The sequence below is a fragment of the Gopherus flavomarginatus genome, chromosome 20, assembly GCF_025201925.1.
Source record: "Gopherus flavomarginatus isolate rGopFla2 chromosome 20, rGopFla2.mat.asm, whole genome shotgun sequence".
Classification (NCBI taxonomy): domain Eukaryota; kingdom Metazoa; phylum Chordata; order Testudines; family Testudinidae; genus Gopherus; species Gopherus flavomarginatus.
The window spans coordinates 24,890,046-24,903,680 of record NC_066636.1 but is presented as its reverse complement, the minus strand read 5'-3'; the positions used below and the strand labels follow the sequence as shown (position 1 = coordinate 24,903,680).

The window sequence follows — 13,635 nt, the reverse complement described above, 5'->3', positions numbered from 1 at the left end:
CCAAGTGTCCCACAGACCCTGACCCCGACCGCACCCCACCCCCGCCCCTCAGACCCCGACCCCTCTGCTCCCCAACTGCCCCGCAGACCCTGACCCCGACCGCACCCCACCCCCGCCCCTCAGACCCCGACCCCTCTGCCCCCCAACTGCCCTGCAGACCCTGACCCCAACCGCACCCCACCCCCGCCCCTCAGACCCCAACCTCTCTGCACCCCAACTGCCCCGCTCCCCTCCGTCTGCCCCAACACACTGACCCCTCTGCCCCCCAACTGCCCCACTCCCCTCCTTCTGCCCCGTAGACCCTGACCCCGACCCCTCCGCCCCACTCCCCACCCCTGCCTCCTAGACCCTGACCCCTCTGCCCCCCAACTGTCCCGCAGACACTGACCCTGACTGCACCCCACCCCCGCCCCTCAGACCCCAACCTCTCTGCCCCCCAACTGCCCCGCTCCCCCACCCCCCAACTGCCTCGCTTCCCAGACCCAGACCTCTCTGCCCCCCAACTGCCCTGCTCCCCTCCACCTGCCCCGCAGACCCTGACCCCGACCCCTCCGCCCCGCTCCCCACCTCTGCCCCCCAGATCCCGCCCCCTCTGCCCCCCAATTGCCCTGCAGACCCTGACCCCAACCGCACCCCACCCCCGCCCCTCAGACCCCAACCTCTCTGCCCCCCAACTGCCCTGCTCCCCTCCGTCTGCCCCCAACACACCAACCTCTCTGCCCTGCTCCCCCTGACCCCCAACTTCCCGGCTCCCCACCCCTGCCCCTGACACCTCTGCCGCCCGACTGCCCCGCTCCCCTCCAACTGCTCCGCAGACCCCTCCATCCCGCTCCCCAGCCCCGCCCATCAGACCCCTCTGCCCCCCAAATGCCCCGCTCCCCTCTGCCTGTCCCCAACCCCTCTGCCCCGCTCCCCCTGCCCCCCAGCTGCCCCGCTTCCCAGACCCCTCTGCCCCTCAACTGCCCCACACCCCAACTGCCCCGCTCCTCTCCGCATGCCATCAACACCCCGACCCCTCTTCCCCCCAACTGCCCCGCTCCCCTCCACCTGCCCCGCAGACCTTGACCCCTCCGCCCCGCTCTCCACCCCCGCTGACCTGACCCCTCTGCCCCCCAACTGCCCTGCTCCCCTCCACCTGCCCCCAACACCGCACTCCCCTCCACCTGCCTCGCAGGCCCTGTCATCCAACTGCCCCGCTCCCCACCCCCGACCCCCACACCCCGACCTCTCTGCCCCTCAACTGCCATGCACCCCAACTGCCTCTCTCCTCTCTGCCTGCCCCCAACACCCCAATCCCTCTGTCCCCCAACTGCCCCGCTCCACTCTGCCTGGCCCCCAGACCCTGCTCCCTTTGCCCCCCAACTGCCCCGCTCCCCAGACCCTGACCCCTCTGCCCCCCAACTGCCCCTCTCCCCTCTGCCTGCTCCCAACACCCCAACCTCTCTGCCCCCCAACTGCCCCACTCCACTCTGCCTGGTCCCAACATCCTGACCCCTCTTCCCCCTAACTGCGCTGCTCCCCTCCACCTGCCCCGCAGACCCCAAACCCTCTGCCCCTGGACTGCCCTGCTCCCCTCCGCCTAGTCCCAACACCCCGCCTCCTCTGTCTCCCAACTGTCCCACTCCCCTCTGCCACCCCGAACACCCCAACTGCCCCTATCCCCTCCGCCTGCCCCGCAGAGACCCCGACCCCTCTGCCCCCCGACTGCCTGTGACGGAGCAGGGAGTGGGGCAGATTTGACCTGGGAATGTCGCAGGGGAGTTACCTTGGGGATGGGGAACTTCCCTTGAAGGAGGCTCCCTGAGCTGTAACCTGAGCCAGGAGGGGGTTGGGAGAAGTGACACCTTCTGCCCGGGGAGACTGGACAAAGGAGGGGGGGGGGCCGGAGAGAGCGGCTGGAGGACGTTTTGTTTTCAGTCTTGGGCTGAGAGGCAACGCAGAGAACTCCAAGCTGGGGTCTAAGCTCCCTGAACCCCCCAGAAGGACTTGATTGAGGGGTTCTAGTTGTACCTACGAGCCCTGCTTGAGACCATGGTCCTGTCGGCTAATAAACTTCTGTGTTACTGGCTGGCTGAGAATCCCGGTGAATGGCAGGAAGAGGGGTGCAGGGCCCTGACTCCCCCACACTGCATGACAGTGCCCCACTCCCCTCCACCTGCCCCCAACACCCTGACTCCTCTGCCCCCAACTGCCCCATCCCCCACACGTCAACCGCTCTTCCCCCAACTGTCCTGGAGGATGGGCTTCAGGACAACCCTGATGGGCCGGGGGCTGCTTGGAGATGGGGAGGGAGGCAGCCTTTGAATGGGGAGTTGTCTCCACACATCTGGGGCTGGGGAGTTGGATCCACACATCCTGGAGCTGAGTCATACAAAACTCTGGCCTTAGTGGCGCTGGCTCCCGGCCGCTCTCCTGGGGTCACAGGCATTGGGGCGAGACTAAAGATGGGAGGAGAGAGTTGAGGATCAGCCCTTGCTCCTCGGGACTCCCCTGACCACAGGCTGCCAGCAGGGTTTGAACCCAGGACACTAGCACAGCCCCCAGCCTTTGGAGCTTAAAGGACTAACTCCCTCAGCCAGCAGGAGTAGCAGGCCATTATCCTGCCTGTGCACCCGCTGCTAGAGGGGAAAATGAGACAGCCACAAAGGCCAAGACCAGCCAGCGTCTGTTTAATGAGCCAGGAGCCCTGTCCTGGGGAGGAGCCTCCCGCTGGCCCCCCACGCCTCAGTCTGTGTAGGTCATCTGCTCCTCGCTGCTGCTGTCTCCAGACAGGGACGCGTGGCCGGGGGTGCAGGCGAAGCAGACCTGCCCCATGTCCCTCCAGCAGGGCTGGCAGTAGATGGTGCCGCAGGTGGGCGTCGGGCACAGCTGGGAGGCGCGGCTCTCGGGCGAGCCGCACAGCACGCAGTACCGGCGCAGGCAGCGGCGCAGAAGTGGGCACCAGAGGTAGAGACGCTCCAGCAGGGGCTTCTCCTGCAGCAGGGACAAGCCGGGGGCTCTAGGCGGGTGTGGGCAGTGGGTCCTTCTCCCAAGGGACTGGGGCTTTTGCTTGACATCCTCCCCCGCAGCCCAGGCTGGGGTCTTGTCCTGGCTGTAGGGTCAGAGTGGGAGCCAGAGCCTGTGATGGGACTGGGGCCCCAGCTGCTGTGCCCTGGACTTTGGGACAGCAGAGTGGGGGAGGAGCAGAATAACACCAGCTGGGGAGGGTTGTGGGGAGGAGTGGCCAGCCACTTGTGGCAACGGGTGTGAAACATCTCCCACAGGTGGGTGAGTGTGTGCAGAGAGTGTGTGCAATGGCTCCCCCATGCATGTGTGAGCATGTGCACAATTGTGCAAAGGGGTGTGCAGTGGCTCTCACCATCAGGTGTGAGTGTGGGTGCTGTCTCCATAGGTGCACAGAGGCGTGTGTTGCCGTGGGTGTGCAGAGATGTGTACATATGTAGTGGCTGCAGGGCCCTCCCCTGCCCCTCGCCATCCCCGAGCCCCGCCCAGCCCGACGCCTGCACTCACGAAGGCCTGGTGCCGCCGGGCATGCTGGGTGATGCGTCTCCTCTGCAGCCGGATGAAGGCCTGACGCTTGTGCAGCAGCTCGTTGTACAGGAAGAGGACCCGCTTCTTCTCCCGCTGGCCGAGGGGAGAGCCTGAGGGGCCGTGGGGGCAGGAAGGCAGAGCCCCTCCCCCAGCTTCCCTTCCCTGGGATCTGGGGGTGACCCCACCCCCAGGAGTGTGGGGAGGGCGGGGTCTCAGTCCCCAGCCCAGGCAGGGGGCCCTGGCTAGAATCTACAGAGACAGGAGGCAGGGGGTGTGGAGGGACCAGAGGGGAGATGGAGGAAGATAGGAAACATTGTGGGCGGAGGGGTGTTGGGGATAGAGGGGAGGGAGAAGTCTCGGGGTGGGGGAGGGGGTCACTGGGGTCTCAGGGGCAGGACTAGGGGTCAGTGGGGGGCTCACCTTGGGGAAATAGAAGGCAGCAATGACGCGGCGCAGGCGGTGGGCATACACCTGGCCCAGACACAGCAGCACCAGGGCCCCCAGGGGCAGGCAGCTGGCCAGGTAGTCGCTCTGTGCCATGGCCTGGGGCTGCGGCAGGCAGGCTGCGTGGGCCAGACAGACATAGTGAGGCCTCAGCTCCGTGTTCCCCTCGTCCCCCTCCTCAAGCAGCTGGAATGCCGAGAAGGGGAGAGGGCACTGCCCTGGGGTCTCGCCCGGACGACCCCAGTGAATTTCCAGAGGGGAGGGAGAATATCCACAGGCTCTGGAGAGCAGCTGGGCTTGGGCAGAGATGGGCCAGGCCACGGGAGCCTGCGCCCTCAGGAGCCCCATGCCTAGGGGTGGGCACTCTCCACGTGGGGGAGGGGTGTCCATCTCCCCCACCCTCACCCAGGTTAGTCGACTCCAGTGCCATCTCGGAGGACGTGTTCAAGGCGCCGATGGTGCTTCGGAGCAGCCGAGCCAGCAGGGAGCGGCCCCCGACCCGCACCTCCAGGTGGTGGCTGCCTGCAGCAGGCAGAGAGTCGGGGTCATGGGGAGGGGGACTCTGGGACACACACAGGTGGGGGGTTGTAGAGGTCTTGGGAAGGCAGGGAGGGGAGTTGGTGAGTCCTGCCTGTGGGGCTGGAGTGTGGGTGCCCGCTACCAGATATTGTGAAAGGCAGTTACTGCTGCTGGAGGGAGAGAGGCCAACATCCAGAGATGGTGCCATGGGGCTGGGGAGCTGTGCCTGTCCCTGGGGAGTGGTGCTATGGGGCTGGGGGCTGTCCCTGGGGATGGTGCCATGGGGCGGGTTATATGGGGTGGGGGACGGTGCCATGGGGCAGTGCCATGGGGTGGAGGACAGTGCCATGGGGCGGGGGACGGTGCCATGGGGCAGTGCCATGGGGTGGGGGAGGGTACCATGGGGCGTGGGACGGTGCTATGGGGCTGGGGATGGTGCCATGGGGCAGGGGGCAGTGCCATGGCATGGTGGAGGCGGGCAGCTGCCCGTGCCAGGCGCTCACTGTGGAAGGAGTACTGCACAAAGGAGTGGTGGCGGATGACGCTGAACATGGTGTAGAGGACGTGGTCGAGGCCCCAGGCCAGCAGCAGGAAGAGCAGCGGGGGGACACACTCCAGCAGCTCCAGCATCTGAGGGGGAGGGGTGCGTTACAGCCTCCCCCAGGCCCCCCGGCCCACCAAATGTCCCCTGCTCCCAGCCCAGTGCTCCCTCAAAGCACAGCGTGCGATGCTCAGTCAGCACCAGCTGCCAGGGCTCCCACAGGGGTGACACTGCCGGGCAGCCAGGAACAGCCTGTACCAGCGTGGCCCCTGGCCCCCACTCACCAGACTCTTCAGCTCAGGCGGCTGCATGGCCAGTCTGCAGGGGAAGATCACGCCAGAGACCTCGGCCCGGCGCAGGGGCAATAATGTACGCTTCTTCTGGAGAGACAAAGCAGAGTGGCACAGGCTGGCACCCGGGGCCTGCCCCTCCCGAGGGCCCTCTCCTCACCTCCCACGCGGCCAGGGGAACTCACCTGGAACAGCAACAGGGAGCAGGACAATTAGTGGATTGTCTGCCTGAGAGCCCATCGCCGAGCCCCCCGAGCCCCAGCCCACGGCTCCCCATGCCCTCCCCAAGCCAGGCCAGGTGCCCTCACCTGCTTCCAGCGCCGGGCGTCGAGCTGGCGGAAGTAGGTGGTGACATAGAGGTTGTCGAAGCGGATATCATGGTTATAGTGGTTCATGTAGGAGAAAGCACTGGGAGACGAGTGAGGGAGCTGAGACCTGGGGCACTGCTGGGCCCAACCCCCCGCCCCACGCTGGGCACTGCCAGACAGACACATGGGGCACAGAGCCCCACCCCTTGCTGCCAGGGGAGGCCTCATCCCAGAGGCTGCACAGAGCTCGTCCACAGGTCACAACGGGCTTTTCAAGGTCGGGATCCTGGTCTCTGTTTTACACATGGGGAAACTGAAGCGTGGAGTTGGAACAGGACTTGCCCCAGGTCATGCAGTGGCCAAAGTGGGACTAGAAGCCCAGTCCAGAGTCCCAGCCCCTGGTCTACCCCCTAGGCCATGCTGCGTCCCATACCATCTCCCAGGGCATGTGGGAGTGGGGGCTCGGTGCCATCCCATGCAAGGGAACGGAGCCTGTCCCCTGCCCCCACAGGCCACCGGCCGAGCTCACGAGATGAAGATGAAGAGGAAGGTGCAGGAGAGCAGCAGGCGCAGCACGGAGATGGCCTGGCCCAGCCGGACACTCTGCTGACGCACGTGCGCGGTCACCTCCTCGGTGAGCCGCTCCCGGGAAACATTCACGCCCATCAGCGTGTCCTGGGGCTCGTGCTAGGGGGCAGAGAGCCAGTCAGCAGGGGGTACAGCAGGCGTAGGGGCTGGCCATCTCACCTCCGGGGGCACTTTGTACAGGGGGGGCTTTACGCACCATCGGGGCCTGGCCGGGGGGAGAGGTCGGTCTCAGACCCGGGAGGGTGAGGAAGATGTTACATCCCCGGGGGAGCACTAGAATGTCACACTGGGGGGAGGGGTGGGTGTCACAGCCTAGGGATGGGGGAAGGGGGCGGTCACACCTTGGGGGGAGGGGTGGGTGTCACAGCCTAGGGATGGGGGAAGGGGGCGGTCACACCTTGGGGGGAGGGGTGGGTGTCACAGCCTAGGGATGGGGGAAGGGCGGGCGTTACATCGGGGGCAGGATGGTCACACCTGGACGACCAGCTGGGCGCTGAAGTCCTGGCTGATGCCAGCCACGGAGCCGTTCACTTTGTCGTAGGTTTGGCCGAAGTTTCCCTCCACGGGGATCTTGTCCCTGCACCAGGTGTGCATCACTGGGGCGGAGGGAGTTTGAAGTGAGCTGCATGGAGTGGGGAGCCCCCCACCTGCCCCCCGTCGTGGGCCCAGCCTCCCCTGTCCTTCCCAGCTGGGGTGCTCAGGGCCGCTAAAGGTGTGTGGGGGCTTCCTGGCTCTTCCGGGCTCTGGCAGCACCGGGCCCCAGGTGGGAGAGGATCCCAGCGTGGGGGGGGGCATGGAAGGAGGGTCTCTCACCCTCTGCAGCAGGCCTAGTCCTCTCCGCCACCCCGCTGCCCAAGTCCCTGGACCTGAGCACTGCAGCCCTGCTCTCCCCAGCCAGGGCTCCCAGCTCCTTCACTGTGGGGTCACCCTCTGGCCTCTTCCCCTCTCCCAGCCCAGGGTCTCCCCAAGACTCACCCTGTACCACGTGGCAGAGGAACTTGAACTTCATGGGCAGGCAGAGCAGGTGGCTGATGAGGGGCACTGCAATGTGCTGCAGACAGGCCTTGTGCTTGGCGTCGAACCAGGCCTGGCAGCGCCTGATCGCCTCGTCAATCACGTCTGGGGGGGGGGAGCAGGTCACTAGGGCCTCTGGCCACAGCCCAGTGCAGCCCCCGGCTCAGCCCCACAGAGCGAGCGGAGCCACAGCCCTGCCTGGTGCAGCCTGGCCCCGCCTCGGCCCCCCACAGGCCGCCTGGCACTGTGCCCCCCGCTCCCACGCTGCCTGGGCACACTCACATTTGCAGCGCAGTTTGGTTTTCTGCTCGTACAGCTGCTGTGTGCTGGGGGTGCGCTGCCCCTGTGCCCGGCGCGGCCGCCTCACGCCGTACCCTGCCTCACTGGCCACCTGCTCGTTCAGCCCCGCGAAAGCCTGCGAGACGTTCCGGGTCTCCGCATTGAGGGTCCGTCCGCCCTTCTGCTGGGGGAAAAGGTGCTCACGGGGGTGGGGGGGTCTGACGATGGGGGGGACCCCACCCTGGGCTGAGTGGGGGACCTCCAGGAACCACCACCCAGTGCAGCTCCTGCCCCGCTGCCCTTACCCCGGTGCCCATCCTCAGCTGCCCAGTTCATCTGCCCGGCCCCAGTCGGTGTCCCTGGTGTCCCTGTGCCCCCCTGCCAAGCTCCCTGGTGTCCCTATGCCCCACCACCAGGCTCCCCGGTGTCCCTGTGCCCCCCTAGGCTCCCCAGTGTCCCTGTGCCCGCCCCCAGCCAGGCTCCCTGGTATCCCTGTGCCCCCGGCCAGGCTCCCCGGTGTCCTTGCGCCCCCCCAGCTGGGCTCCCCGCCATCCTGGTGTCTTTGCCCCCCTCCCAGCCAGGCTCTCCAGGGCTCCCCCCCGAACTCCCCATGCTCCCTCCACCACACACACACTGTGCCCTCCCTGGCCCGAGCTCCTCATTGCCCATCCCGGCCAGGCTCCTGCCTGTGCTCCCTGCTCCTCACCACCATGTCGCGCAGCACGGCACGCAGGGGGGCCGTGGACACCTTCCAGATCTGCCGGCTGTGGTTGATCTGCAGCTCCACGGTGCAGCCCACGGAGCGGATCGCCTCGTCCAGGTTGTGGCGCATGTTGGCGATGGGGCCTGGGGATGGGCCATGCGGCCAGGTCACAGGCCCCAGCACCAGGGCAAGGCCTGAGGCCAGAACCACCTGACAGCCCCCTGCTGAAGTGGGGTGAAAAACGCAACCCCCCCCTTGCCATACCCCGAGTGAGGGTGCAGTGGGGAGGGGGGGTCACACCAGGTGCCCGGTGAGGCTGCAGTGGGGAAGGGAAGGTCACATCAGGTGCCCAGTGAGGGCGCAGTGGGGGGGTGACGTTATTGACACAAACTGGGACCATATAGGTCAGGGGTAGGCAACCTCTGGCACATGTGCCAAAGGCAGCACACAAGCTGATTTTCAGTGGCACTCACCCTGCCCGGGTCCTGGCCACCGGTCCGGGGGGCTCTGCATTTTAATTTAATTTTAAATGAAGCTTCTGAAACATTTTGAAACCTTACTTACTTTCCATACAAGAATAGTTTCGTTCTATATTATAGACTTATAGAAAGAGACCTTCTAAAAACGTTAAAATGTATTACTGGCACGTGAAACCTTAAATCAGAGTGAGTAAATGAAGACTCGGCACAGCACTTCTGAAAGGTTGCCGACCCCTGGTATAGATCATTGTTCCAACCAAGGTCCTGTAGTGGCACCAAATCTTGTATAAAGGGGGTCAAATAAGGTGTCTAAGACAAGGCTTTGGTTTGCTGGTTATGATGCTGCTGTCTGGGTGTGTGTATCATTTTTGTAGTGGAAGTTATGAATATTGGCTCTGACCTGTCAGTATTTCAAACTGGGTGACACCCCAGACAAGTTGGTGTCAGCTCAGCCTAGCCTGCTTGATGGCCTATTACGGACCATCAGCTACACAACTGACCCATCGAGAGAAGCAGACACACCTTGTGACTCAGCAAGGCAGGGACCTGCCCATGGACAGAACGCTTGAGGTTTTCAAGCCATGTTGGGCAGCTTGTCTTTTGAACAAAGAGAAGCCACATGGCAAGAGACTATAAAAAGCTGCTGCAGCTCCTCCATCTTGTCTTCAATCCTGCTTCTTGCCTCTGGAGGGACTTTGCTACAAACTGAAGCTCTGAACAAAGGACTGAATGACCCATCCCAGCTGGAGATGGACTCCAGAGACATGATTTGAACCTGCAGTTTATTCCATCACTGCTACAAGCCTGAACCAAGAACTTTGCCATTACTGTATGGAATTGATTCCATTTAACCAATTCTAGCTCTCATCTCTATCTTTTTCCTTTTATGAATAAACCTTTAGATTTTAGATTCTAAAGGATTGGCAACAGTGTGATTTGTGGGTAAGATCTGACTTGTATATTGACCTGGGTCAGGGGCTTGGTTCTTTGGGATCAGTGTGACAAACTGGGAATGTTCTTAATGTTTTCTCTGAATGCTGTGTTGGTGCCTCAGTGTCCCCTAGGCAGTTCTTAAGTATCTAGGTGGTCCTCGTCCCCAACCAGCTCCAGACTGAAACCCCCCTCCAGCCCCTCCTCCTCTGCTCAGCTCCTTTCCTGGGCCAGGAGGTCACCTGATCCCTTTGTCTCCAACACCTTCAGCTGGCACCTTTGCAGGGGAGGGGTCCAGGCCATCAGTTGCTAGGAGACTGAGTGTCAGGTATTTAGGTGCACTGGCCCTTTGCTCTGCAGCAATCACACCCCCTTATCCCACCACCTAAATATTAAGAACTGCATAGGGGACACTGAGGCACCAACACAGTATTCAGAGCAAACATTAAGAACATTCCCATTTCATCACAATCATGAGAACCCATTTTCTTTTACTGGGGTATTGGTTTTCATAACCATTCATCCCCATAATGAGTGGCACTGGTGGTGATACTGGGAAACTGGAGTGTCTAAGGGAATTGCTTGTGTGACTTGTGGTTAGCCAGTGGGGTGAGACCGAAGTTCTCTCTGTTTGGCTGGTTTGGTGCGTAAAGGACCCCAGCTTTGGGCTGTGACTGCCCGGCTCTGAGCAATTTGTCCTGAATCGATACACGCAGTTGTGTCCTGCCAGAGGCAGCATCCTTATAGTCGGGGGGGAGGGAGGGGGAGAATGTCACCCCCAGGTGCCCAGTGGGGGAGGGGGTCACACCAGGTGCAGAGTGGGGGGGAGTCACACCAGGTGCCCGGTGAGGGGGCCCCACACCCACATATCTCCAGCCTCAGCCTGTCTCCTTACCGTCATAGACAGCAGCCAGGACGTAGGTGAGCAGGTAGAGCCGCCCCTCCTTGCCCAGGAACTTGGGGGCGACCAGGAGGCTGGCGCAGCGGAAGTGCGGGGAGACGCCCCAGCCCAGGGCACTGACACCTGCAGGGGAGTGGGGCTGAGAGAGCCGGTGGCTTCTTCCCACAACCTGCAGCCCAGCTGGGCACCGGTCAGTCCCACCCACCCCCCGGCCACAAGGCACCAACCCACCACAGGAAACACAAACAGCCCTGCCCTGGGCACCCACCCACCATGCGGCACCCGCTCTCCATGGGCACCCACCCACCGTGGGGCACTGACCCCCTGGGTACCCACCCATCAGGGGGCACTGCCCCCCCACGATTGGCTCCTACCCTCCAGGGGGCACCAACCCCCTGGGCACCCACCCACCCTGGGGAGACGCCCCAGTCCAGGGCACCTACCCACCAGGAGGCACCGACTCCCTGGGCACCCACCTGCCAGCCCGTACATCAGCTTGATCTTGTGACCCTCGTCGAGGCTCGTGGGGAAGAGGAGGAGCTGGGAGAGGCCTGGACAGCCAAGAAGTTGGAATGTGGGAGCTGCCCTGAGCACCTCAGGCCCTTCCCTGCCCACACATCCCTCCCTCCAGCCCCACACATGCCTGCCCATCACAGGGGGCTCGGGCTAGCTGCAGGAAGGCCACAGCCTGGGCAGCGCAAGGCAATGGCACCACTTCAACAAAATGGGGTTGGAGGCTGATGTAGCTAAACTGGGGTGACCCTCCACCCCAATATCCCCCCTAATATCCCAGTGCCCTCAGATACCCCAACATCCCTGTTGTCAGCACTGCCCTGGCATTACAGGCCCCCATCACAGGCTCCCAAGCAGCCCCCCCCATTTACTCTGCCCTGCAGCAGGGACCCCATATCCTGGCCGTCCTGGGTTCTAACAGCCCCACAGGGCCTCCCCAGCCCGCCGACAGGTACCGGCCGGACTCACCGAGGGCCAGGAAGCCCCCAACGCCTGCGCCCAGGAAGAACTTGCTGAGGCGGAGCTGGTTGGGCTGGCTCCAGAGGAAGCGGGCACAGCAGGCGGGCAGCAGGCTGAGCACAGCTCGCTTCAGAGCTGTGGGAGAGACAGGGGTTCATGCCGGGTCTCCCCAGGGCACCATGGGGGGGCTGCCCCGCCAGTAACAGGGAGCTGGGATTCAAGGGGCTGGGGCCCAGGCCAGGATCCCCGAGGGGGGGTCTCACTCGTATTGGGCAGTTTCTGCCGCTTTGGTCTCCCCATGACACCTGTGCTCTTCTCCCTCCGCTGCGAGGCCTGGGGCTCCCTTTGCTCGCCAGTGCCCCGTATCCTGGCGACGGGCTGTGACACCTGGGGCTCCCTCCGCCCGCCAGTGCCCCGTATCCTGGCGACGGGCTGTGACACCTGGGGCTCCCTCTGCCCGCCAGTGCCCTGTATCCTGGCGACGGGCTGTGACACCTGGGGCTCCCTCCGCCCGCCAGTGCCCCGTATCCCAGCAACGGGCTGTGACACCTGGGGCTCCCTCCGCCCGCCAGTGCCCCGTATCCCGGAGACGGGCTGCGACGCCTGGGGCTCCCTCCGCCCGCCAGTGCCCCGTATTCCGGTGACAAGCTGCGACGCCTGGGGCGCCCTCCGCCTGCCAGTGCCCCGTATCCCGGCGACGGGCTGCGACACTTGGGGCTCCCCGCGCCCGCCAGTGCCCCGTATCCCAGTGACGGGCTGCGACACATGGGGCTCCCTCCGCCCGCCAGTGCCCTGTATCCTGGTGACGGGCCACGATGCCTGGGGCTCCCCGCGCCCGCCAGTGCCCCGTATCCCAGTGACGGGCTGCGACACATGGGGCTCCCTCCGCCCGCCAGTGCCCCGTATTCCGGTGACAAGCTGCGACGCCTGGGGCGCCCTCCGCCCGCCAGTGCCCCGTATCCCAGTGACGGGCTGCAACACATGGGGCTCCCTCCGCCCGCCAGTGCCCTGTATCCTGGTGACGGGCCACGATGCCTGGGGCTCCCCGCGCCCACCAGTGCCCCGTATCCCGGCGATGGGCTGTGACACCTGGGGCTCCCTCCGCCTGCCAGTGCCCCATATCCCAGCGACGGGCTGTGACACCTGGGGCTCCCTCCGCCCGCCAGTACCCTGTATCCTGGCGACGGGCTCTGACACCTGGGGCTCCCCGTGCCCGCCAGTGCCCCGTATCCCGGCGACAGGCTGTGACACCTGGGGCTCCCTCCGCCCGCCAGTGCCCCGTATCCCGGCGACAAGCCGCGACGCCTGGGGCTCCCTCCGCCCGCCAATGCCCTGTATCCCGGCGACGGGCTGCGACGCCTGGGGCTCCCTCCGCCTGCCAGTGCTTCATATCCTGGCAACGGGCTGCGACGCCTGGGGCTCCCTCCGCCTGCCAGTGCCCCGTATCCCAGCGACAGGCCGCGAGGCCTGGGGCTCCCTGCGCCTGCCCATGCCCCGTATCCTAGCGACGGGCAGCAACTCCCGCCATGGAATCCTGCCCAAGTGAGACCTGATGGGGCCCTGGTGTCTATTATTCTCCAGGAGTGGGACGCCAGGTCCCCGCGCCACTGCACAGCTGCTCCCATCCCTACACATCCTACTGCCGCGGCCCCTTGGTGTGTGCCACCTGCCCTAGGCCAGACTCAAACACAGAGCCCCACAGACTGAGCTGGTAAGAAGGAGAAACAAGGTCCCCCACTATCTGGTGCGGGCCAGGGCCACCTGGGTTTTACCACCCCAGAGCCACATGGGCCGGCCCCAGCATCATCCACAGCGGGGCCCAGCTGATCTGTGTATCACTCAGCCCCCCCGGACCAGCCGAGCTCAACGCCCCCCACAGGCTGATTAGGCAGGAGCCAGCCCCATGCCCACCCAGGCGTGCTGAGAGGTGGGCACGTAGCGGGCACCTGGAGCAGGAGAGAGCCAAGCAGGCTGTGGGTGGGGTGGGGAGGAGGCTGAGGAGGGGTGGGGAAAGGGGCTGGTGTCTGGAGGTGTCTGCGTCCCAGCAATGCCTCGTCTCTCCGCAGCCCCGGGTCCCATTCCGTGAGGCGAAGCGGAGGATTGGGAGGGCCGCCCCCCGCCACCAGCGCCAGCTCG

At 64.8% G+C, this 13,635-nt stretch overlaps 1 protein-coding gene across 1 annotated transcript; it reads right to left on the bottom strand.

Annotated features, from left to right (window-relative positions):
• Positions 1 to 2,684: 2,684 nt before the first annotated feature.
• Positions 2,685 to 11,799, bottom strand: DCST1 (DC-STAMP domain containing 1). Its single transcript, XM_050931009.1, has 15 exons — positions 11,763 to 11,799; positions 11,509 to 11,634; positions 11,004 to 11,078; positions 10,522 to 10,650; positions 8,221 to 8,360; positions 7,518 to 7,695; positions 6,696 to 6,817; positions 6,163 to 6,320; positions 5,634 to 5,733; positions 5,320 to 5,415; positions 4,998 to 5,124; positions 4,381 to 4,497; positions 3,952 to 4,094; positions 3,511 to 3,624; positions 2,685 to 2,973 (listed from the first exon to the last, which is right to left on the bottom strand). The coding sequence occupies exons 1-15, from the start codon at positions 11,797 to 11,799 to the stop codon at positions 2,725 to 2,727; spliced, it is 1,911 nt and encodes a 636-aa protein (XP_050786966.1). The 3' UTR covers positions 2,685 to 2,724.
• Positions 11,800 to 13,635: the final 1,836 nt, after the last annotated feature.